The 21923-nt window shown below is 47.6% G+C and overlaps 7 protein-coding genes across 7 annotated transcripts; 2 read left to right on the plus strand and 5 right to left on the minus strand.

The window, feature by feature from the left end:
• Nucleotides 1-3409: 3409 nt before the first annotated feature.
• F4812DRAFT_202481 (uncharacterized protein) lies at nucleotides 3410-4026 on the minus strand. The gene has a single exon (XM_047930247.1). The coding sequence runs from the start codon at nucleotides 3915-3917 to the stop codon at nucleotides 3582-3584; it is 336 nt and encodes a 111-aa protein (XP_047794333.1). The 5' UTR covers nucleotides 3918-4026; the 3' UTR covers nucleotides 3410-3581.
• A 2229-nt stretch (nucleotides 4027-6255) lies between these two features.
• Nucleotides 6256-7277, minus strand: F4812DRAFT_416395 (uncharacterized protein; the record flags this gene model as incomplete). The annotated part of the gene is made up of 1 exon (XM_047933061.1): nucleotides 6256-7277. A coding segment is annotated over exon 1 (317 nt), but the record flags the coding sequence as incomplete, so codon positions are not given.
• On the minus strand, nucleotides 6818-8732 carry F4812DRAFT_202527 (uncharacterized protein). The gene is made up of 2 exons (XM_047930248.1): nucleotides 7603-8732; nucleotides 6818-7492 (listed from the first exon to the last, which is right to left on the minus strand). The coding sequence occupies exons 1-2, from the start codon at nucleotides 8634-8636 to the stop codon at nucleotides 7285-7287; spliced, it is 1242 nt and encodes a 413-aa protein (XP_047794335.1). The 5' UTR covers nucleotides 8637-8732; the 3' UTR covers nucleotides 6818-7284.
• F4812DRAFT_202542 (uncharacterized protein) lies at nucleotides 8733-9955 on the minus strand. Its single transcript, XM_047930249.1, has 3 exons — nucleotides 9745-9955; nucleotides 9261-9304; nucleotides 8733-9201 (listed from the first exon to the last, which is right to left on the minus strand). The coding sequence occupies exons 2-3, from the start codon at nucleotides 9267-9269 to the stop codon at nucleotides 8830-8832; spliced, it is 381 nt and encodes a 126-aa protein (XP_047794336.1). The 5' UTR covers nucleotides 9270-9304; nucleotides 9745-9955; the 3' UTR covers nucleotides 8733-8829.
• Nucleotides 9956-14958: 5003 nt separating this feature from the next.
• On the plus strand, nucleotides 14959-17634 carry F4812DRAFT_467881 (putative excision repair protein rhp3; the record flags this gene model as incomplete). The annotated part of the gene is made up of 2 exons (XM_047938710.1): nucleotides 14959-15567; nucleotides 15641-17634. The coding sequence occupies 2 exons, from the start codon at nucleotides 14959-14961 to the stop codon at nucleotides 17447-17449; spliced, it is 2418 nt and encodes an 805-aa protein (XP_047794337.1). The 3' UTR covers nucleotides 17450-17634.
• Nucleotides 17634-19417, minus strand: F4812DRAFT_202580 (PRP3-domain-containing protein). Its single transcript, XM_047930250.1, has one exon. The coding sequence runs from the start codon at nucleotides 19277-19279 to the stop codon at nucleotides 17819-17821; it is 1461 nt and encodes a 486-aa protein (XP_047794338.1). The 5' UTR covers nucleotides 19280-19417; the 3' UTR covers nucleotides 17634-17818.
• A 547-nt stretch (nucleotides 19418-19964) lies between these two features.
• Nucleotides 19965-21797, plus strand: F4812DRAFT_202598 (uncharacterized protein). Its single transcript, XM_047930251.1, has 3 exons — nucleotides 19965-20040; nucleotides 20110-20557; nucleotides 20607-21797. The coding sequence occupies exons 2-3, from the start codon at nucleotides 20233-20235 to the stop codon at nucleotides 21470-21472; spliced, it is 1191 nt and encodes a 396-aa protein (XP_047794339.1). The 5' UTR covers nucleotides 19965-20040; nucleotides 20110-20232; the 3' UTR covers nucleotides 21473-21797.
• Nucleotides 21798-21923: the final 126 nt, after the last annotated feature.

A 21923-nucleotide genomic window follows, 5' to 3' on the forward strand; every position in this document is an offset into this window, starting at 1 on the left:
CCCCCCCCGCCCCCCCCCCGCGCCCCCCCCCCCCCCCCCCCCCCCCCCCCCCCCACCCCCCCCCCCCCCCCCCCCGCGGGGGGGGGGGGGGGGGGGGGGGGGGGTCATGATAGCCGCTCGTAACCTTTTTCAAAACCCATACTACCTATGAGGCGAGGCAATACAGAGCAGAGCAGGGCCGTGTAAGGAAACACCCACTTGTGGGTAATATAATATAATAGATGCCTAACGCGTTTATAAGCTGGGGATCTGTGGGTGGAATCCGATATCACCTGATACCATTGCCGACGAGCATCGACATTTTGGGCTCGCTATATATGCCATAACAGGTCTTTGGCTGTTGCGCATTGCCCTCCTAAAAACCACCCTCAGGTGTTTGTTTGAGAAGCCAGGCCTTGCGATCACGTCGTACTCTTCCGGAGCCGGGGGGGGGGTGGTTAGGAGAGCTGGTTTGATCAGGTCTTCTTGTGATATTCCCTCTTCCCTCTTCCCTCTCCTCCTCCCCCTTGTCCCCCACCCCCTTTTTTTTCTCATTATGCGTTTACGCGGCTCTCTCCTACTGCTAACCACTATTAACGTACCCGAATCCGAACGGGGAACCCCTACACACTCGGAAAGCACAGAGCAAGCCAGCAAGCAGAAAGGGACTTGGTACGTGTGCATAACCTAACCTGAACGTAGCCTAATTTAAAACTATCTATGTTAGGTATGTATATAGATAGCCTATTGTAGTAGTCTACCTACCAGGTAGGTATATATGCAGTATGCAGTACTGTGTATGTAGAACTAAGTGCTGACAACCTAGATCTCCAGCAAGGATGGGTCTGTCTCTCTCGACCCGGAGAGGATATAATTTTGGGCTACCTATAACGGGGAGGCTTTATAATCTTTGCTTGGCTGCTGACGAATATCGGACGGCGGGCGTTATTTTGTTGTCGTTACTGTTGTTGCTATTGCTTTGCGTAGACTACCTACCAGGTAGGTAGGAGGTATGTAGAAACTAGGGTCCGTCTGGTTCTGGGCAAAGCAGATGAAAGCCGAAGTCTTAATTTTCCCTCCCCTTGTTCCCCCATGTCTTATTTTTTTTTATTTCTTTTTTCCTTAAATTCACGACTTAATATCCCCCCTTTTACACTACTCTCCTCTACTCTCCTGATCTCTCTTTTTTGCCCCTCCCCGCCTTTATCTACCTAGTAGTCCCCCCCTTCCTCTTCGAAGCCCACTCGCTCGTATCATGAGTAAACGGGGTCCTACGGTTCTGATTATCATCTCCATGGATTTGAGATTGCCAAGAGAATAAATAAACCGGGGCCGCGAACGAGTTGCATCTTCCTGCAACCGTGGGCCGGGGTATGTAGTATGTAGTATGTAGTTTGTGCTGGAGATTTCCTCTAGTGTATGCAGTGTATATACCTACATCCACAGCTACCGCAAGTATGGTATTAAGTTCCCCCCTGCATCCACGAGCTGAAAAGCAGGGGGAAACGCCATCGAAGAGAGAGAGGAAGGAGGAGGGTGAACTCTGCTCATCTAGGGTCAACAGGGCCGGCGATCCATCTGCACCTACATAGCAGCAGCAGTGGCGGTAGTCGGAGTAAAGTGTAGTGTGCGGTGACTAATAAACCTTGCTGGCAAGGCTGGTTTAGCCTTTACGAAATTGTTTTCTTCTTCTTTGGGTTGAAGGTTCTTTGGGTTGAAGGATCTTTGCTTGACATGCTTGATACCATACACGTGCATACACCCCCCCGGTTTTGCACTGCGATTTTTGGTCCCGAAATGCGAGGCCATCCTTCGCGCACTGCTTAGCTGCTGCCCCTTGACGCGGAAGAATCGTTCTAGAAACGGCGGAACTTAACTCTGCATTTCTTTCCCCTCTCCCAATCCCAACTTGCTCATTTGTCATGTTGTCAATGCGAGAGCGCTTGTTTTTAAGTCACTCGATCGTTTAGCGCCAAGCCCCCTCGGCTGGGATATATGGCGTGGGAGCGCATTGACGTTTAGGATGAATATGAGTGAATGGGTCCTTGGAGGCAAATATTCAAATCCATCATAACGTGTACACGCGAAGATGGGCGATTTTTTTTTTTAAAAAAAACCCTGTCCACTGACATGACAAACTCGAAGTTGCGAATGACGATCCAGGCCTTAGTCGAGCTGCTAAAGACGGCTAGGCGGACAGACGGGCGAGAACGGAACAGGACCGTTTGTTGAGTAGGGTCTACATAACGATCCTTCCTTTCTTGCCCTTGCATGATGCTCAACAGGAAGTACCTCAGGCAGTAGTAGTAAAATCTTCAGCAACGGACCTACCTACGTCATGTCATGTCATGTCTTCGCGCTTCCACTATCCGCGACCACTTGGCTCTTATCTTCATCGGCACAGAGCGCTGCAGAAACGGTCGCTGACCTCGGCATTAGGTGCAGGCGTATGTAATCCAGCTGAATCTGGGATTTGGGGGCTTCAAGGCTTCTGACGAGATCCCAAGGCCACCTAATCCGTATACTTACCGGGTAGGACAAAGCACAGCGAGGTAGGGCTCACGATCCTCTCGCCTAGGTAGGTAGGTAACTACAGTACTTTTACCAAGCAAGTACCTAATCATTACATATCAGGAAGCAACATCAACGCTTCTGTACGATCCTCTCGCATCTTGAACATGGCGTGATCTATGTCAGTTGCCACGCAATGTGGTTGCATTGCATCGCCGTGTCAGAATATAGCTCGTCGAATTCCCGTGGTGTCGGGCCCAGATGCTTTTTTTCAATTTTTGATATGACTGATTTCTGCGTCACGAGTTCCTTCTAAGAAGACGGTGCTTTTCGTGCATGTGAGGTGTAGATTACTTCAACCGGTTGGGGGGCCCCTTAATTCGGTGCATGGTTAATCTGACATAGGCTCATGTGAGCCGGCCGCTCTCAATCTAGAGGATGATGGGGTTGCTCGTTGGAGTGGTGGGTCGTATCTACATGGTAGGTAATTCGTCCGTTCTACCTCAGCATCGGACGAACATAAAAGTATGATATCAGGATCTTGTGGGCCAGAAGCTACCGTTATCGTTTCGAGCTTTATAGTTGCCTATTGATAACGATAATGGCCTTCTATTTTCGTTAAAACATAGGATTTGGATGTTAATCGAGTTATGTTGGATAGGCGGTTGCCGTTCCGGTCATAAGGGGAGGAATTACCAGCCGAATCAATATTATGACCTACATAAGGGTTCATAAAATCGGCTCTCATATCGCGGGGATGGTGAACAGATGAATCTCGGTAGAGATGTAGTCGTCATCGGCGCCAAGGGGTACAGATCTACACGTTGACAAGGAACGTAGATGTATGCTGCTTGCTTATTCGGTGCTCAAATGTTGGTACCGTGGTTTTCGGTGTGCTGCCTAGTACCAGTAAAGCTGCTCCTTGGCTTGAGATTGGCTCCTAAATTACCAGATTACCAACCGTATATGCACTGAGACAGAGCTTGTAGCCTGTAGGAAATGGCTCATAGTAAGAAGGAAAAAGACATCGGCTTTAGCACGGCAATAAATTTCATCTCAACTCTTTCAGTTGGTCGCCTTGCCTACCTGACTTAACGTAAGCAAGCAGACAATGTTGCTGCGACTGTAACCGTCGTGTCTGTTTCAAATAGTTGAAACCAGGACAGTCGTCGACAGCTGCATATAACGTACATGACACCGGCAAACCCCAGCCAACGGGGGAAATTCCAGCGTTTTGCTAGGTACACCGCAAGAACGACAGAGTCGCATGGGCATGGGTGCACAGCGGCGGGCTGCAGGTGGTGATCTCCACGTTGAACAGGGAATATGACTGGCTGAAGGGGTGCTGCAGGTTCAGCGGACGTCCTGGGGAGGGGGTCAGGGCCGGCGCTTAATACCAGCAATACACAGCAAGAACCGAAAGTCATAGGCTGACCGCCACTCCTATTCCAAACTGTCGGTTGTTAGTTAATATCACGTACCTAGGCAGGTAGATGCATGCGTCTTGTGAGTAGCATCGCGTGTGTGTATAGGGTAAGAACTTGCGAGCTGATGGGGATAGTAATAAAAAGGAAGAGTTGGATGAGATTCGTGCTGAAGAGATTCAATTCTAGATTTAGATACTGTGTGAACAGAACAGTCAGATATTAAATGACCATGATGTAGATGGCGGGATGGAGAGGTGACTCTTTGATTTTTAAAAGGGCAACGTTAGTAACGTTAGGCCTCTCTCGAGTACAGAGTAGGTAGATCTGGGGTACGCGAACGGAGTAAAGCACCCGTCCAAGTAAATGCTGGTCAATGTATAAGAGGTAAGCACTTGACTGTACGCGCATGCCAGTCATGCCGTTGTACACAGAACAGGCGACTTTCGGGTTACGATAAGGCTGAAAGCCCCCCTCTTCTTTGTCTCGTTAGAGTTACTTGGGGTTGTTTACCAGTCAGCACTCTCTCGCTCCCAACCAGACCGATCTAGCGAGCGAGGGCTCCTCGTGTCAAATGCGCCGACATTCGACCGACCCCAAGGCTTCTAGAAAGTAAGCACCTTCTTTTCTTCTCGGGTGCACAGTTTCCGCGCCACGGTGGCCGGCTCGTGGCAGGCCAGGTATATGTTGCATAGCATCGTATTGTATAATACTACAACGGACCTGAGTTGCTGGTTGCCAGGCGTTGAATGGACCGGTTTGTCCATTTGTTTACATGTTGGATCCGGGACTCCAAGTATGATGCCTACTTAACCTAACCTATGTGCTGACCCAGGTACATAGTAGTACTCTTATCAACCATACGATGCTGAATTAGGATGTTCCTGCGTCGAAAAGCTCCTCCCATGGGACCACAAAGTTATATGCCTACCACCTAGGGACGCTAAGCCCGGTAGATATTTTCGCTTTGACCTTTCTCGTGAGCTATATACCATGTTAGCGGTCATAGTCTCTTTAGCCATGCCTATCCTCTCTTAGCTAGTATATGTGTGTAAGTACTTGTCAAACCCAACCGCGCTTATCATTCGGGTAAAATTTTTTTTTTTGGTAAGGCTTGCCTTGTGTAAATTACCTACCCAGGTCCAACGACTCCACGGGTATCTTAGGTATCTTACCTATACTGTGATACGTTACGCGCATACCGACTCGTAACACTTGGAGCGTCAGCTCACCTGTGATATCGTAGTACCCAAGTGTCTTTCTTCTTGTTTCTCTTGTTCTTGTTTTCAACTTTAATGATGTTGCCGTACATCGTATAGCTTTGCGACGTTCCTTCATGTGCGACATGCTGAATATGTAGAAAAAGTTGTAGATGGTAACCTCTAAAAAGTGTTTCCTTGTTGTGCTGTAATCCACGGAAAACTATTGGCACAGTGTACGGGCCTTTACTTTAGTACTTGTCCAATCATATCTTGTCCCCGCGCCATTTAGCGTTATGAGCTAGTGGGCCAAGAACGAGAAGGAAAAAGAGGGGGTCCATATAAAGATAGCGCTATATCATATACGGTATAGAGCCGTATAGATATTGCTATACTTGGAAATATAGTCTAAAAAGGCGGTGCCACTATACAAGTGCATCATCCACTTACACTTACACTACATAGTACTCGCGCATTCTATACTCAATTGGTAGTCAATCCACGAGGCTGGGCTTGCGCGGGAGTATTTTAATATAACACAAGGCCGACGTTCTTATCTTTATTAATGGGCATTGCTGTTTCAGATCCAACCTGCGTTAAATTGTTGGGAAATAGTTTAGCTAAGTTAGCTACCTTAAGAGATCCTGTACGACCTAGGTATGTTATGTATGTGCTGATGATTGTAGCCTCAAGTCTTGGTGGGTACCTAGGAATGAAAAGATAACTTAAAAATAAATATTTCACGAGTCATGTATCGTCTGTGACATCCCCATCCTTGACAAAAAGGTTATTTTTTAATTGGCTACAACAGTTGGTCCCACTGTTAATTGAATTACCTTAGGTACTTAGTCACTTATCTTGCCAATCTGGGGCATCATGTACCTTTTTAAAGAAAACCTATTACGTTGTTTCGTACGATGTGCGTCTTGGCAAAATGTTAAGGGCTTACCTTAGGTTACCTAGGTCTAGGTACGCATTGTACCATGTACAGTACGGGTCGTCTGTTGGAGTAACCACGGATCGCGGCAGCAGCCATAGTACAGTTCGATGATACCCACAGCGCTGGTAGGCTAGGTAGGTGGGGTGCCTACATGATATAAGTCCCTGCATTGGATCACTATAGTTATGCAACTATGATTCCACGATACTACCTAACATAATGCTGTTTTCTGGTTGTTGGTCTTTTTTTTTCCCCTTCTTTGTTACTATCCAGGCTGGCCTGACTAAACTTTATTAGTAGTGTATTTAGTATTTGATTTTTTTTTAATGATATATCACGTAATAATACTCGAGTAGTAACGGTCGTACCGAGATCTTAGCTCATTACTTCGTTCTTCTACTACCAAATGCAGGTCAGGAAGATAGGCTGAGTCTTGTCCGCATCTCGTTCCTGTTGTGTCACCCAATAAGCAGCCGGCGTCTTATAATGAGACAGAGAGGGAAGATAGACAGAGTCAACTCTTTACAAGCTTTTTTTTGGTTGCGTTCGTTTAAAAATCAAATCAGGCAGCGTAAAAATAGATGAGGATTCCGAAGAAAAGAAAAAAAAAAAGATTCTAAACAGGCTGACGTGCACCAACGATGACAGGATTAATGATACGATTTGCCACGAAAAAAACTGGTATCTTATTGTTTTGCTGGGTTCTAGGCAACTAAAGGGCCATGGACCAAAAAGAAGTAACCCCAAAAGTATTCCTCTTCTAGGACATAACTATGCCCAGAAATTGTCCCCTGAACGCCTTGGTTTGTTTTTTTCCCAGCCTTATTAAACAGGCTTTGGGAATGAACCTCTCCATGATGCTAACTAGTAATACAAGAAAAATAAGACGATAAAAATAAAAGTAGAAGAAGAGAAAAGAAGAAGAAATTGTGAATGATGGAAAAAAAAAAGTTATAGCATGCTGGATATGATAGAAAAAGATTCCGCCCTGGGGGTAAAATAGTTCTATGGCCCGTTTTCCCCCGTAAGAACTGAACTCCGGTAACACCCAGGGATATGCGTACAAGTGAGTAGGTAGTAAGTAGTAAGAAATGAAGAAAGAATAATGTTGTTGTTGAATCTCCCGTCACACCTATTCCCCCTCCCGCGTTCGTCCAAACCCCGTTCGTAATCGTCATCATGGTCGAGTTAAGGTTATAAGGTACCTTAGGTTAGGTAGGTACCTAATATATCATCTCTTCGTAAAAGACATAGATGCTAGGAGGTTACTGTTACCGGCCTGGGACATCGTCATGGGCGGTAGTTGAGCGGCGGGAGCGACTAGGTGCCCCGGCGTGCTGCCGAGCGTCCGAGTCGGCGCCGGATAGGTGTCGTAGCCGTCGGCGCGCAAGTCTAATGTGCCCAAATCGAAGCGCTTGGAACAACCATCTTCCATGTGCCTTTTTATTGTATATGTTAGCTTTTTTGCTTTTCTTTTCTTTTTTTCGAACTCTTCATATTGAGATATATTGAGTAGGGGGAGAAAGTTGTAGATAACTGGGTTACTTACCTTCGAAGGGTATCTTTTCGCGCAAACATTCGACCGCAGTAATCACACCTGTGGTTCTTCTCCTTCATATGAACGCTCTGGTTGTGCCTTTGCAGATCCGTCTTCCGCACAAATTTCTTGTTGCAGTCCGGAACCGTGCAGGGGAAAGGATATTCTCTCTTCTCGTCGTGAGTTTCCATGTGCGCCTTAAAGTTGTAGCTCCTGCTGAACAGCTTGCCGCACCCTTTAACCTCGCATTGAAAGTTGGCCTCTTCCTTGGTCGTCAGTTTTCGAGGCTGCCTCCTCGTCGCCCTCGGCACACGTAGCTGCCGCCTGTCGTGGAAAGCTGCCGCCGCGGGCCCGTTAGGTCCGGCGTAGTACTGTTCTGTCTCGAGCGAAGGGTATTCGGCCCTAGGCCACGATCCTGAAGGGACATCAGATAAGTAGCCCGAACTACCGGCAGTCGACCCGTAGCTGTTATGTTCCAGAGGCAGCGAGTGAGCGGAACGAGGAGAAGGATACTGTGTTAGTTCAGCTCCAGAATAGTCGGGAGCGCCAGCACTCTCCATCTTGATCCGCGGTATCGGCGAGACGCTGTGGGAGTAGCTGAAAGCATGTCTCGATGACGGGTCTGGCGATCGAGAAGCTGAAGACATTGGAGGAGAAGTGCCGCTATTTGAAAGCACGGGTACCTGAGCAGGATGAGACGGGTATAATTCATGACTGTACGATGCGTGCATATTGCTAGGTTCGTAATGAGCGAAAGGATCATAGTCGGCCGACGACATGTGCGGCGCCGTTGACGTTGAGCTAGGGTGGTGCATCACGGTAGTCCCACTCCAGCCGGCCGAGGTCATAGCATCAAGGGGCGGGAGCGAGTGTTCGGAACCCATATGGGAAGACATGGTTGCGCAAGAGTGCTCAAACATGGAAGCGATCTTGTAGATTGGGTCGACAAATTCCGGTGAGGGATAATCCAGAGTAGGGCTGTCGGAGCAATTTGTACTTGGAGGTGATGCCGATGACCTGGTCAAGGATGGAGGTGATAGATCCATCGGGGCTGTAATCCAAACGCAAGATGCGTTCCAACAGACGGTAAGGTTGGTTGTATAAAAAGAGCTAAAGGGGAAACCTGGGCTATTGTGCAACAAGGCGTGCCCGGTGAGAAAAAGACGACACAGCAGCGACTTATGAGAAAGCTATGGGAGTGGTCTCTTTCTTCCAACTGCGTTGCGTGTATGACGGTGTCTAATTTGAGGCTTTGATTAAGTGATCAAGGTGTGTCGATACATAAAAAAAGACTAATGGAGACAGTCCGTGGGATGTAAGCATAGTTATACAGAAGACAGTCTGGTTCCTTTGGTTCCCCATGTAAGTACAAGGAGTTAGACCAGGAGTAGGAGCCTCGGCGCACACCCCTACTATATACGTATCGTATGTACCAACCAGCGTTGGCGTAACAATGCGAAATCTCCAGAGAGAGAGAGAGAGAGAGAGAAAGAGAGAGTAAAGTACTGTAGGAGTGAAACTGTACCGCATATGTCTGCCTGCATCAGGATAAACATAGCCAGGCATACAAGTCTCCCAGGAACGAACGACAAGCGCGCTATGTGAGGCAGACTCCGGAAAATTAATGTTAACCTATGTATACATGGAGCCGGGGGGGTGGGATAGCTCACGGCCCTCATAAGGCCAGACCCGTATTTTTACTGATCTGGTCGTCCTGTCATATCGGGTAAGAGTGGTAGTATATCAAAATTGAGGAGGATACAAGAACCACAAGGGTGAGCGTTGAGTGTGTGGTGTCAAATGAGATGTTCTCGCGGCAGTCTCAAGCGTAGTGGGTGCGATGTAGGGTAGGGGGGGCCATGAAGAGGACCATGTAGAGACCACCAAGTAATAGACACCATGGAATATACACAGCATATTAGTTCCATAACGTCAGACTATGCGTGGATACATTCAACGTAGCATAGCTTAGCTGCTAGTTACTATAGTAGTACACAAGGAAGGAATTTCCATACTTAGAAAGAAGAGTAAACCATAATAAGTAGATATAATGTGACTAATAATCACCGTACGACTTCGGCGGTTGGAACCGGGGGCGGGGAAAAAAATTGATTCAGGACTTGGAATCGCTCACCTAACATTGTAAATACTAACCTGCTTTCTTGTCTTTTCCGTTATTTTGTTATGTTATGTAGCCTACTGGCTAACCGTCCAGCCAGCAAGCGAGCCAGGTAGGTAGCAGTAATTCTTCAACGAAAGGAGCACCAGACTTTTTTCGGGGTAGTGTTATGTGTTAATATGTAGATGTACCCGCGCGCGCACAGGGTAGTGTACACGTGTTGGTAGTAGGTGGTAAGCAAAGCGAACGAATAAGTACGAAAAATGTACACCTAAGAGATCCAATCCGGCTTCTCGAAGGTCAGAATCCTTCAGGTGCTGCAGAACTGCATTGCCCTTTAGACCATCTTCGACCATACCCCTGCTCTCGACTTCCATAAAATAGACTTCTTATTGGTCAAAACCCGCGGGATTTCCAAAAAGATAGGTAGTTAGGCGAGTAGCGGTTTACAATTAATTTTTTTTATGGAATATGACCTGAAGGGTACATAGCCTAGTTACCTGTTATGCCATTTAGCTCGACAAGTCTATTCGCAAATTTCCGTTGATAGTAAATGCGGTTGAGAAAGATCGCTGGAAAGAAGCTCATAATACTATAATGGCCATACCTAATCGAGCATGGAAAGATGATTAGAAAAGACGATGTCAGCGGCTTGTATGCTGCGCTCATCGTCATGTTAAGGCTAGCGCGGACGTGTTCTTCGTAGCATTGGAGAGAATGGTGGTGATGGTGGTGGTGGTGGTGGTATGGTCTGATCCCGTTGTTGGTTCTCAGAATACCCGGGTAGGCAGTCGGGTAGGTAAGAATAGGTAAAGTATGGGGTTTCATCGCCTGGCTAACGTTAAAATCTACTTTAGGTAGGGTGGGACAATAGGGCGGAAAGGCTGTGGAACTCTTGTTACTTATTCCTCCATTCATCATCTAATCCGCCGTCTAATTTGTACTACGGCATTGTACTTTGTATGTTGGAGACCCCCAAAACCGGTATAGCATCTGTCGATAAGACACAGACAGCAGATGCCAAGGCAGGGGATGAGTACCTATCTAGTAACTGGTTCGAGCGTTCTCTACTCTAGAGCTCGCACAGGGATTCGTTAGCGCCACATTCCCTCTCTACTATTACATAGGAGGTATCCTAGGAGGTAGGTACACCAACTTTGCTCGCGAGCAGTGAGCACAGACTTTGCGGAACCCAATGCCGTCCGCCTTAACCTCCCAGGGGGGGGGTGTTATCGTCGACTTGTCTTCGCTAGTGCAAGTGGCAGCACGCTATGGTTGGAAGTGATGTTGTTGGTCCCTCATTACAACACATGAAAACCCTTCTCCCCAATCCCTAATAATATTCCTAAACTAAATCCAGAAGCTATAGGAACGAATAGCTATATCCTTAATAGTTGCAAAATAGCAGCAACAAAGTATCAGCATAGTATCAGCATTGAAAACCACCAGACGTTAATCTGTTTTTTTAGGCGATGTAACTCTTTTCATTTTTCTCTGTTCCAAGTTGAGCAAATGCTAAAATGATCGCTACCTATTCCTACGAGGCCTGGCCCCCCCTGACCAACGTTTCCCCGCTAGGCAATTGTCGGCTCGCTTTTTTTTTTTTTTTTTCTCTACCCATTCCCATTCCCAGTCCCTGGAGGCTGGGGGACGGGTTTATTTTCAGGTCACATGTATCCCGACGATACTTACCGCATACCCCCATGATCGTAAACTTGATCGCAAAATATTCGTTCTAAAGGCTGCGCCACAGCACGGTACACTTATCAACGAAAGCCAAGATCTCTCATCTGGAAATAGATACATTAGGTACACTAGCGTCTCAAAGAGCATATTTTAGGTATTTACATGGCCCTTAGCTTACCTAGATATTTTGATACTCGCGATGTATAAGCCCTGGTAGGACAAATATTGTAGCGGGTCGCCGTATGAAGTCATACACAGTAGAGCTAGTTGTACAATGTGAACTGAGAGAAACATACCCTCCAGCTGGCTGTACTGCCATTTGTCGATCCTCAGATAAGATTGATGTCATTCTGGTGTTGTCCTTGCAGATATCTGAGACCTATATCCTTGACCAAAACTGCAAGGTACCGTGAAGAGCATCGACCCTTCGAAAAACAGTAGGATCCAGGCATCCACTGCTATTATCTAGACCCCCCACTATCTTAGTAGCCTACTAACCCAGGACAAGGCGAGAAAATAACTCCCTAGGTAGGTTAACTACCTGGTTTAGGTAATCACCTAAGTTGGTGGTGAATACATAGTAAAACAGGTACATAGTAAGAATCTTTACTCGTATATAGGCGTACTATGTAGACGATACCGCTATCCAGCCCCCATCTCCCGCGCGCTAGACATGACCCACGTGTTTAGCCGGTCGCTTGGGGCTCATTCTTAAGCCCTCTCCAGGACTCGCCCAATAGCCGCGGATTTTAGACGAACGTAGAGCTCGAGGACCTTCCGCACACGGCAGTTATGCTTGCCCTGCCACGTTTCGGGAGATGTAGTGCTGAGAGGCTTAGCTGCCCGAAGGAGCCAAATTTACATAAATCTATCCCGTTTCAGGAGCTTTATGAACGATGAATTAAGACATAGCTCGCTCTCATTTTCTTAAAACGTTTCAAGAAGCGCGAGGCGACCAGTTTCTCACCCACCTTTGGGGGTTAAAACGCCCATTTCCAAATCAAAATAGCTAATTTAGCATTGTACTATCGCACTTCGCATCGCATAGTACAAACCTATTCACGGGGGGAGCGGGCCATGCAGAGCATACCGCTAGTCGGCAAAACAAGCCAGATGGGGCGGAACGATCCATGCATCTCATAGGTATCGTATCCGGTACTTCTCGCAACCTATTGCTTTGGAAATCCCATACTGTACTTTCTACCTAGAGATAGTGGATTAGCATCACAAAAAAAGAAAAAGAGATCCGAGCCTAAGGCACGTACGTACGTATGAATGAAGTGGACTCGATGAGCTACCCCACCGGCCAAATAATCTCAATACCTAATCCCTATCTCGCTCGGGATTTGATGATACAGAGAACCCACGTTACTTTGTGCTAATTTGATAAAAATATGGTCTTATTTTGGCGTCTCTCCACACATAAGTACGGGTTACCGTTAGGAGGATTCCTTCTGAAAATCGAAATCACAAATAGGGTTCGCCACAGAAGATCTGGCCACTCGTCTCGGTTATTAGAGGGAATTCGTAGACCAAGTTTTTAACTCAAGCGTCGGGGGCCGATAATGCACTCTACTTCGCATCTATGTTTGTTTTAGATGACCGCATTTGTTTCCAAGTGTGTATGAAGCGTCGCCAACTGGGTACGCCTTACCAAGCTTCAGCATGACCTGAAACAAGAGAATTGATTAACACGTACCGTTGGGTAGCATTTCGTGCAGCCTAGTTGGTCAGCCACCGATTCATGCAGTCGGGTGTGTTCTTAAAAAAAAATCCAAATTACCTATATCAAATCGCATCAGATCGCACCAAATCGGCCGTGTAACACGTCTCGAAATAGTAACACAGGTAGGGCTACAGCTGAGAAGCTGAGAAAGATGCGAAGCTGACGGCAGTTACCCGTGCTGCCGTAACCAACACGTAACATCGTGTAAGAGTAGCATAGCATCCGAGCATCCTTTCGGACTTGGATTACGTCGGACAAATACGGAAATGGACATATCGGGTTTATGCTAAATAAACTGTGCACCGAAAGCCGTAGCTGACCTCGGATATATTCGGACTGTATATTACTCCGATGTACTCCGAGCACCGAGGAGGCTATGCTGTAGATATTGGTGTTTACCTACATTAGCACCAGCGTCGACGTTAATTATCGTCAATATCGGTTTGACGTTGACGTTGGTGTTGGATATAGTGTTAGTTACGGCGTAGTAAAGTTGAGAAGCTACTACTGCGTACCTCCTTTGCCTTTTCATGGGGATGATAGGATACGATAACCATGATCTAAAATAATAAATAAGATTAATAATCATAATAAAAAGGAAATTCGATTAAGCTTAATAAACTACTGTGCCATATCCCGACAATCTGGGTTCCATCCGCAACGCCGCGAACCCAACTCCATGGATATGGTAGAAGGTTATCGGGAGCTTCTGCCCGCCATCGGAACGCTCGTCCCTATGCCTGATGCTTTACGCGATTCGGCAAAGCGTATGGGTTGTATGGATTGTAACCAGTGCCTCCCGTGCCGTCGAGATTCGGCTCATCCCGATGCCACAAAACCATTAGATCTCGATTTGAACATTATTCCCAGGGCTAACCTAGGTAGGCTGTAATAAAAAAAAATAAAGTTTATTACGACCGCGCGTTTACAAAGACCAATCGAAGCCTTTAATTAAATTATCGTCGTCACGGTAAGTATAGGGTTACCTATCAGCCATGTTCACCTGAGACCTCTTGGCCTAGTTGCAAGTAAAATGGGCAGTTAAAGAAAGGGTCAGTTAGCATACTACTCGCATTATCATTCCTTCTAAATATTAATATACACGATGCAGATGACGCAGATATCCGAGAAAATTGACTCAGATATATATAGATATATTGTAGGCGTATTTCTACGTCTTGTTTTGTTTTTTGTTTGTTTCTTGTAGGATGGCGGAGGAGTTGTGCATCATCTCCCCCTCTAAGAGGAGGTACTTTACTGAAGGTACCTTACAATTATTAGGATCAGTACCTAAGCATAAGCTACTGTGGCTGATAAGTGGGTTCAAATGTCTACATGTATGGCTTCGTACTTCAAAACGCCACTGAAACTCAATAAGGTGCGCAAGGCTGGCCGTTCTTCAATAGAACATGGAATGTATCAAATGCCAGTCAGAACTTCAGCCTAGCAACATTGAAACTGTTACATACAACTTGAACTTAACGTGCAAAAATCTAAAGCGAATCTGAAAATACAGGTGATAAAAGAAAGAATCCAACTCCGGGTTAGAGTTTATTCATTCCCGGCGTATCGGAAACATATGGAACATGCCCATTTGTAACGCTTCAACGCGTCTGCGACTGAAAAAGGCTCCACGAGAACAAACATCGCATTGGATTGGCATCGCATTAGCATCGCATTGACGCGCCAGCCGATGCACATATTTTTAAAGACCCCATCGGCAATTATCGAGCCTTCCACGAATTCATCTTTCATCTCAACATAAGGAAAGCATCTCATGCTTGAATTCTGCACACCCATCTCTATCTACATTGGGCTTAATTAGAATCCAACCAAGATGAAGTTCTTTATTGACGACCTTCCAGTTCTCTTTCCGTACCCACGGATATATCCAGAGCAATATGCATATATGTGTGACCTTAAGAGAACTCTCGATGCGGGCAGAACTTCCAGTGGAGGCGCGCACTGCGTCTTGGAGATGCCTTCGGGAACCGGGAAAACCGTCTCGCTGCTATCATTAATTATTGCATATCAACAACATTACCCAGAGCATCGGAAGCTCATCTACTGCTCTCGTACCATGTCAGAAATCGAAAAGGCCTTGGCCGAACTTAAGGCCCTGATGAAATTTAGGGCTGACGAACTCGGTTACGTAGAAGAATTCCGTGGGCTCGGCCTGACAAGTCGAAAGAATCTGTGTCTCCATCCTTCGGTCAAGAGGGAAAAGAGCGGCGCCATTGTCGACGCGAGATGTCGTAGCCTGACTGCTGGCTTCGTCAAAGAAAAGAAGGACAAGGGCGAAAGCGTGGAGACGTGCGTATATCACGACAATCTAGACCTCCTAGAACCGCATAACCTTATTCCTAATGGCGTTTGGACTCTGGATGGCCTTCTGAAGTATGGCGAGCAGCACAAGCAGTGCCCTTATTTCACTTCAAGGCGGATGGTAAGTTTCTCCAAGTTTATCCCAGTTTGTGTCTACATCGCTAGGGGTACAGAACTTACGCTGTCTACTATAGATGCAATATTGTAATGTTATAATCTACTCTTATCACTACCTGCTAGATCCCAAGATAGCAGAACGTGTATCCAAAGAGCTTTCTAAGGATTGCATCGTCGTTTTCGACGAGGCCCACAACATAGACAACGTGTGTATCGAGTCTCTAAGTACAGATATCACTGAAGACTCCTTGCGCAAGGCTACCAGGGGCGCTCAAAACCTAGAACGCAAGATCACGGAGATGAAAGAGACAGACCGAGAACAATTAGAAAACGAGTACCAGAAACTAGTGGAGGGCCTCCGGGACGCCGATGAGGCTCGGAAGGAGGATACCTTTATGGCAAATCCGGTTCTTCCTGACGACTTGTTAAAGGAGGCAGTTCCCGGAAATATCCGGAGAGCTGAGCATTTCACAGCTTTCCTGAAACGATTTATTGAATACCTCAAGACGCGTATGAAGGTCCGACAGGTCATATCGGAAACGCCGCCGTCATTCCTAGCACATCTCAAGGAGCACACGTTCATCGAGAAGAAGCCCTTGCGCTTTTGCGCTGAGAGATTAACCTCGCTCGTAAGGACGCTGGAACTTACCAGCATCGAGGATTACCAGCCTCTGCAGGAAGTAGCCACATTCGCAACTCTTGTCGCTACATATGAGAAGGGATTTTTACTCATCCTTGAGCCTTTCGAGTCAGATACCGCCGAAGTGCCAAACCCAGTTCTTCACTTCACGTGCTTGGATGCGGCAATCGCTATTAAACCCGTTTTCGATCGATTTAGCTCCGTTATTATCACTTCCGGTACCATCTCGCCTTTGGAGATGTACCCGAAGATGCTGGGCTTCACTGCGGTTGTTCAAGAGTCATACGCCATGACTCTGGCTCGGAGATCTTTCTTGCCGATGATCGTCACCCGCGGCAGCGATCAGGCAACAATCTCCACCAGTTTCACAATCAGAAACGAGCCGAGTGTGGTCCGCAATTACGGCAACCTCTTGACCGAATTCGCGAAGATTACTCCGGACGGCATGGTCGTCTTCTTCCCTTCTTATCTGTACATGGAATCCATCATTAGCATGTGGCAGGGCATGGGGATATTAGACGAGGTCTGGAAGTATAAGTTAATCTTAGTCGAAACACCCGACGCTCAAGAGACTTCTCTCGCACTCGAGACCTATCGCATGGCCTGCTGCAACGGCCGAGGTGCCGTTCTCCTTTGTGTGGCTCGTGGTAAGGTATCAGAAGGTATCGATTTCGACCACCAGTACGGTCGAACCGTGTTGTGCATCGGCGTCCCGTTCCAATACACGGAGTCGCGGATCCTCAAAGCCAGACTACAGTTCCTTCGAGAAACCTACCGCATCCGAGAGAACGACTTCCTATCCTTCGACGCCATGCGCCACGCCGCGCAGTGTCTGGGTCGCGTGCTCCGAGGCAAAGACGACTACGGAATCATGGTGCTGGCCGACCGCCGGTTCCAGAAGAAGAGGCTCCAGCTCCCCAAGTGGATTAACCAGGCCATGCAAGAAGTCGACGGGAACCTCAGCACGGACATGGCGGTCATCACGGCGAAGCGCTTCTTGCGGGACATGGCGCGGCCCTTCAAAGCTAAGGACCAAGAAGGGATCAGCATGTGGAGCCTGGAGGACTTGCAGGAGCACCAGAAGAAGGTGGACGAGGAGCGGATCAAGGAGCTGCAAGAGGAGGACGCGGCTGTCGAGGCTATGCGTAGGGCACAGGCCTTGCAGGCTATGCAGAGCTATAATGACGACTTCGATATGGATGACGATGATCTCGACGAGGGCATGATGGAGCTTGATGCCGCGTGAGCACGTCTGGGATAGACAGATGATCTGTTACTACCTAGTTTTGATGTTCTGTATAACACTCATATCGCATTGGAGACCTCTGGTTTCATAGGCGTTAAAAATAAGTAGGTAGCCAGTAGTACTGCAAGGCACTAATAGATATCTAATACAAAATTGCTAAAGGTTTAGCCTACTTTACTGTTAAGCCAACAACGCAATGATATTCCTTATTCGCGATCTTAATTTAATCTTTCGTGGCATTTTCTTACAACCCCCCCTTAGCCTAACCGTGTGATTATCTAGGTATGTATTATATATAGGAGGTACCTCTAACCTTCTCAGAAAAATTAGGTACCTATCTACCTACCTAACCTAAGGTAGTTCTTCTACTTAGTGTGTAGACTTGGCGAGATTCCAAAAGTTCTCCAACTTCGACTTGGACAGGACCTCTCTGGCCTCGGCATCCGTCTCGCAGACCTTGGAACCCCACTTCCTGAAGGCGCGGGACTTGACCTCGCCCTCGAAGATCAGCCTGCACCGGTTCTCCGCGAGGTCCTTGAGGTCGCCGCCCTCGTTCTCGGCCCGCAGCCACTGCTTCAGGGCGTCGTTCTGGGCGTCCTTGTCGCGCGACGGCAGGTTCTCCGTCCAGTTGATGCGGTGGAGCATCAGCTTCTTGTAGTGCTTGGCGGACCACTCGCCGCCCTCGGCGACGACCAGGTTCTGCTTCGGGTGCATGATGACCAGGCCCGTGAGCGCCAACTGGTCGGCGTTCACGCTGACCTTGTACCGGTGCTGCCCGTTGGCCAGGCTGTCGATCTTGAACACGAGCATGCGCAGGCCCTTGGCCGCGTCCTTCTCCTGGTTCGCGGCTAGCTTCTCGTGCTTCTGCTCCTTGGTGAGCTTCCGCTCCTCGTTCGTCTGCACGTGCTTGTCGTGCCGCTCCGCGATCTCCCGGTTCACGCGCGCCTCCACGGCCGTCGGGTCCTTGACGGCCTCCTCGCCCAGCACGCGCATCAGGTTGCCCTTCTTGACCTTGGGCGGGGGCGCGGGGACCAGGCCGAGCCTGATCTTGGCCTGCTCCTCCTTGAGGTCGGCCATGCGGCGCTGGCGGCGGAGCTTCGCCTGCTCGGTGGGGGTGAGGTACATGGGTTTGGGCGGGGGCACGTTCTTGTCCTGGGGCGGCTCGATGGGGACGGGGTGCTGGATGTACCGGGTGACGATGGAGTCCTCGGTGTCGATCTTGAGCGCCTGGGGGTTTTCTATGTCGTCGTAGTTCTTGCCGTCTATCAGCCCTTCGTCCCACCACTCGACGTCCGGCGGGGCCTCGACCGCGAAGTTCTTCTCGACGTCCTTGTCCTCGTCTATGCCGACCTTGCGCGTGCCCGCCGCGATCTTCTTCTTCAGGGCTTCGAGCGCCGCTTGCCTGCGCAGCGCATTGGCTTGCTGGATGTATTTTCCCTTCTGGTTGAATATAAGCTGACGTGTCTGTCTCGGCTTTGCGCCGGGAGCGCCTAGGTTCGCGTCGAAATAAGGGTTGTTCTTTATCTCTTCTTGCGAGGGACCGGACAGATCGAGGGGTTTGTGCTTCGGCTGGGCCTTGCTGGCATCGTTACGTGATCGTGAGCCGGACGCGGATTTGGGGTCGCCGGGCTTCCATTGTCCGATATCTTCCAACGCCGGATGAAGGCCGACATTCAGACCACCCTTCGCCTTGGTTGTTCCTATAGCAGCCGAAACGCGGGCTTTCAACGCTGCTAGCTTGGCTGCTTTGTCGGTAGCAGATTCCGGTTTCTGCACTCGGGACGCCGTATCGTTGCGCGGGCCGAGGCCTGGCGAGCCGTGCCGTTCCATGGAATATGATTAGAAGCTTTGGTCCTATCAAGGGAACGGGCGAAGTTGAAGTTGGTAAACGAGGTGGATGGATATTGACCTCAGAGGGAATAATGTCGATGTCGGACAAAGAAAGGGCTACCTCAGACTTGTGTCTGCTGTGTCTGATCTCGTTGGTACCGATCGGCATGCATGCATTTGGCAGTTCCGTGGAATAAATGAAAGAAGAACTTGGTATGTTTAGGTAGGTACCTAGGGTAGGTACCTAAGGTATTGATTGTTAAACTCGCGCTTGTCTCACGACACCAAGCCACAGGTACTTTGGGACTTTGAACCTCGGAGAAAGAGTGGAGCTGCGGGAATGATTACGTAAGTACGTGTTTGCTCAGCTGGTCGAACATTAACACTCATTGAATAACACTTCATAAAAAAGCTATTATATAATTTAACCTTTCGAAAATGAAAGTACTCTGTAGGTAGTTGCCCATGAAGAGGTTTGGAAGGCATATCAGGATCATCTTACGAAAGAAAGACCGTCTCCATTGTGCTTGGCAAGGAGATCGTTACTCACCTATTAATTCAAACGAGCTCAACATCTAAGAGATACCCGTACGAATATGCAAGATAGCTAGGTTTTGTTAGGCACCTATGAATAGGTATAGGGCTGCTTTTAATGGTAGCCGTTAGTAATCGATAGCATCTAAGCTCCCTGAGATAATAGCTACCTAGTACACGTATACGGGAATTTAGGTTCAAGTTCGAGCTCTTATGTTACCCAAAAGGTCTTTCCATTCTTCTTAAACTTAGATGCCTAGACTTTGATCAAGAGAACTAAGTTAATATGGCCTCAGGCCTTCCAGCCACATGACCGCCTAACAGGTGCCTATTTATACCTCCTACGAGGTCGACCTTTTTCAGAAACCTTTATCTTTTACAACATCACCATAATTCCACAATACTCTCCAGCTCTAACGATGCCTCGAATTAAGCCGGTATTACCTCCTCCTATACCTGCAACGGTTGGGTTGATGGAAGAAACAGGTGGCATGTCAATCCTACACCCTGGGTATAGTAACGGGTACACCCCTTTATTACGCTTCCTTACTTTTCGCGACGAGGGTGTTGATTACGACATGGTCTATTATGCTGCCTGTATCGTAGCAGGCAATGTATGGTCCGATATTCCTGCTCCTTTCTTAACCAAAGAAGCCGATCCTGGTTCGCCGCATGTCACCCGTCCTGATGATGGTATTCTTCGCGATAACCAATATTACTTCCACGTACCTAAATGTGAAGATCGTAAGTATTTATTGACAGGTATTTACCGATGTTTGTTGATTTTTATTAGCCAAATACCCTATCACACCTTCTTTTGGTGACTGGGTATTTCCCCACGATAACGTTCCTCAAATATGGCGCGAACTGGTTATCAACCAGATTCCTCTCGCGGTACGAAGTCGTCTTCCAGCAGTACGACATCGTTTTCCAGCGGTAATTCGCGACGGTTCTTGCCGAATAACACAAGCTGTCTCTGCGCTCGTAGCAGCCCACGTCGTACCTATTTTTGAGACCAACTGGTTCATTCAGAATGGCATGAGCCGATACAACATAGATCTCACAGTTGTATCGATGATTGACGACGCTGCTAATCTTTTCGCATTGCGCGGGGATGTTCGTTGGCAGTTTGATCAGAAACACTTTACTGCGATGCCGAAGTTGGTCGATAATCAATATCAGTTAGTAGGCCATATGCTCCAGTCGAGCATGTCCTATATGCACGAGGAAGAATACCTATACCACGATCGGCCATTCCTACAGTTGAATGATGTCGCTAGAGAGTTCCTATTTGCTCGTTTCGCATGGTCAATCTTCAACGACACTACCATACCATTCTTTGAGGTGAAAGGGCAGCCTTTTACTGTAAGGGTCCGCAAGGAGGCGGATTCTGGACCATCGGTTGAACTTGCTGTTCATACAGTATCGTCTATGACTTCCCTTCCTAGTTTACGCCAAGGGTCGTCATCCAAGAAACGTACTCGTGATGAACCAGCAAAAGAGCAACATGACGATTCAGATCTGTTTTGGTCCATTGAAGAAGGCAAGATGGTAAACATCAACCAAATAGATTACCCATTTGGTGACCCCGATTTCAACAGTCCTAAGTTCTACGATTCCGAATCTGACAGGCCCGACAAATGTGAACGTCTTGAATAATCACCGACCCCATCCCCGTCTAAGGGTGAAGGTACGTAGTCGCTTGGGGGAGAAAGAAGAGTAGGTATAACGGTTATTTGGGAGGTAAAGAAGACTGCTATAAAAGGGATAAAAGGGGAAATGGTAAGGTGAACTCCTAGCATATTACGATTGTAAGGTTTAAGGAATTTTTAAGATAACTCTCGATAGAAAGTAGGTACACAGATTGGCGGGTTTCGTCCTAGGCCCATTATTTTAACTGGTTAAAAATGATTTATTAGTATTTAATTCTCGATTCCGCTAAACTATATAGTGAAAAGCTAGATAGTTTACATGGTAATGAAGATGTGGGTAATTTGATGTATTAGGAAATGTTTTCTAGTTCGGTTAGGTAGTGGTCCTTGCCCAGCAAAACTCAGTACCTAATACCCACAGCTTACCTAACCACCCTACAAGTACATAGTAGATAAGA

Source organism: Daldinia caldariorum, assembly GCF_022478825.1.
Source record: "Daldinia caldariorum strain CBS 122874 unplaced genomic scaffold F4812scaffold_2, whole genome shotgun sequence".
Taxonomy (NCBI): domain Eukaryota; kingdom Fungi; phylum Ascomycota; class Sordariomycetes; order Xylariales; family Hypoxylaceae; genus Daldinia; species Daldinia caldariorum.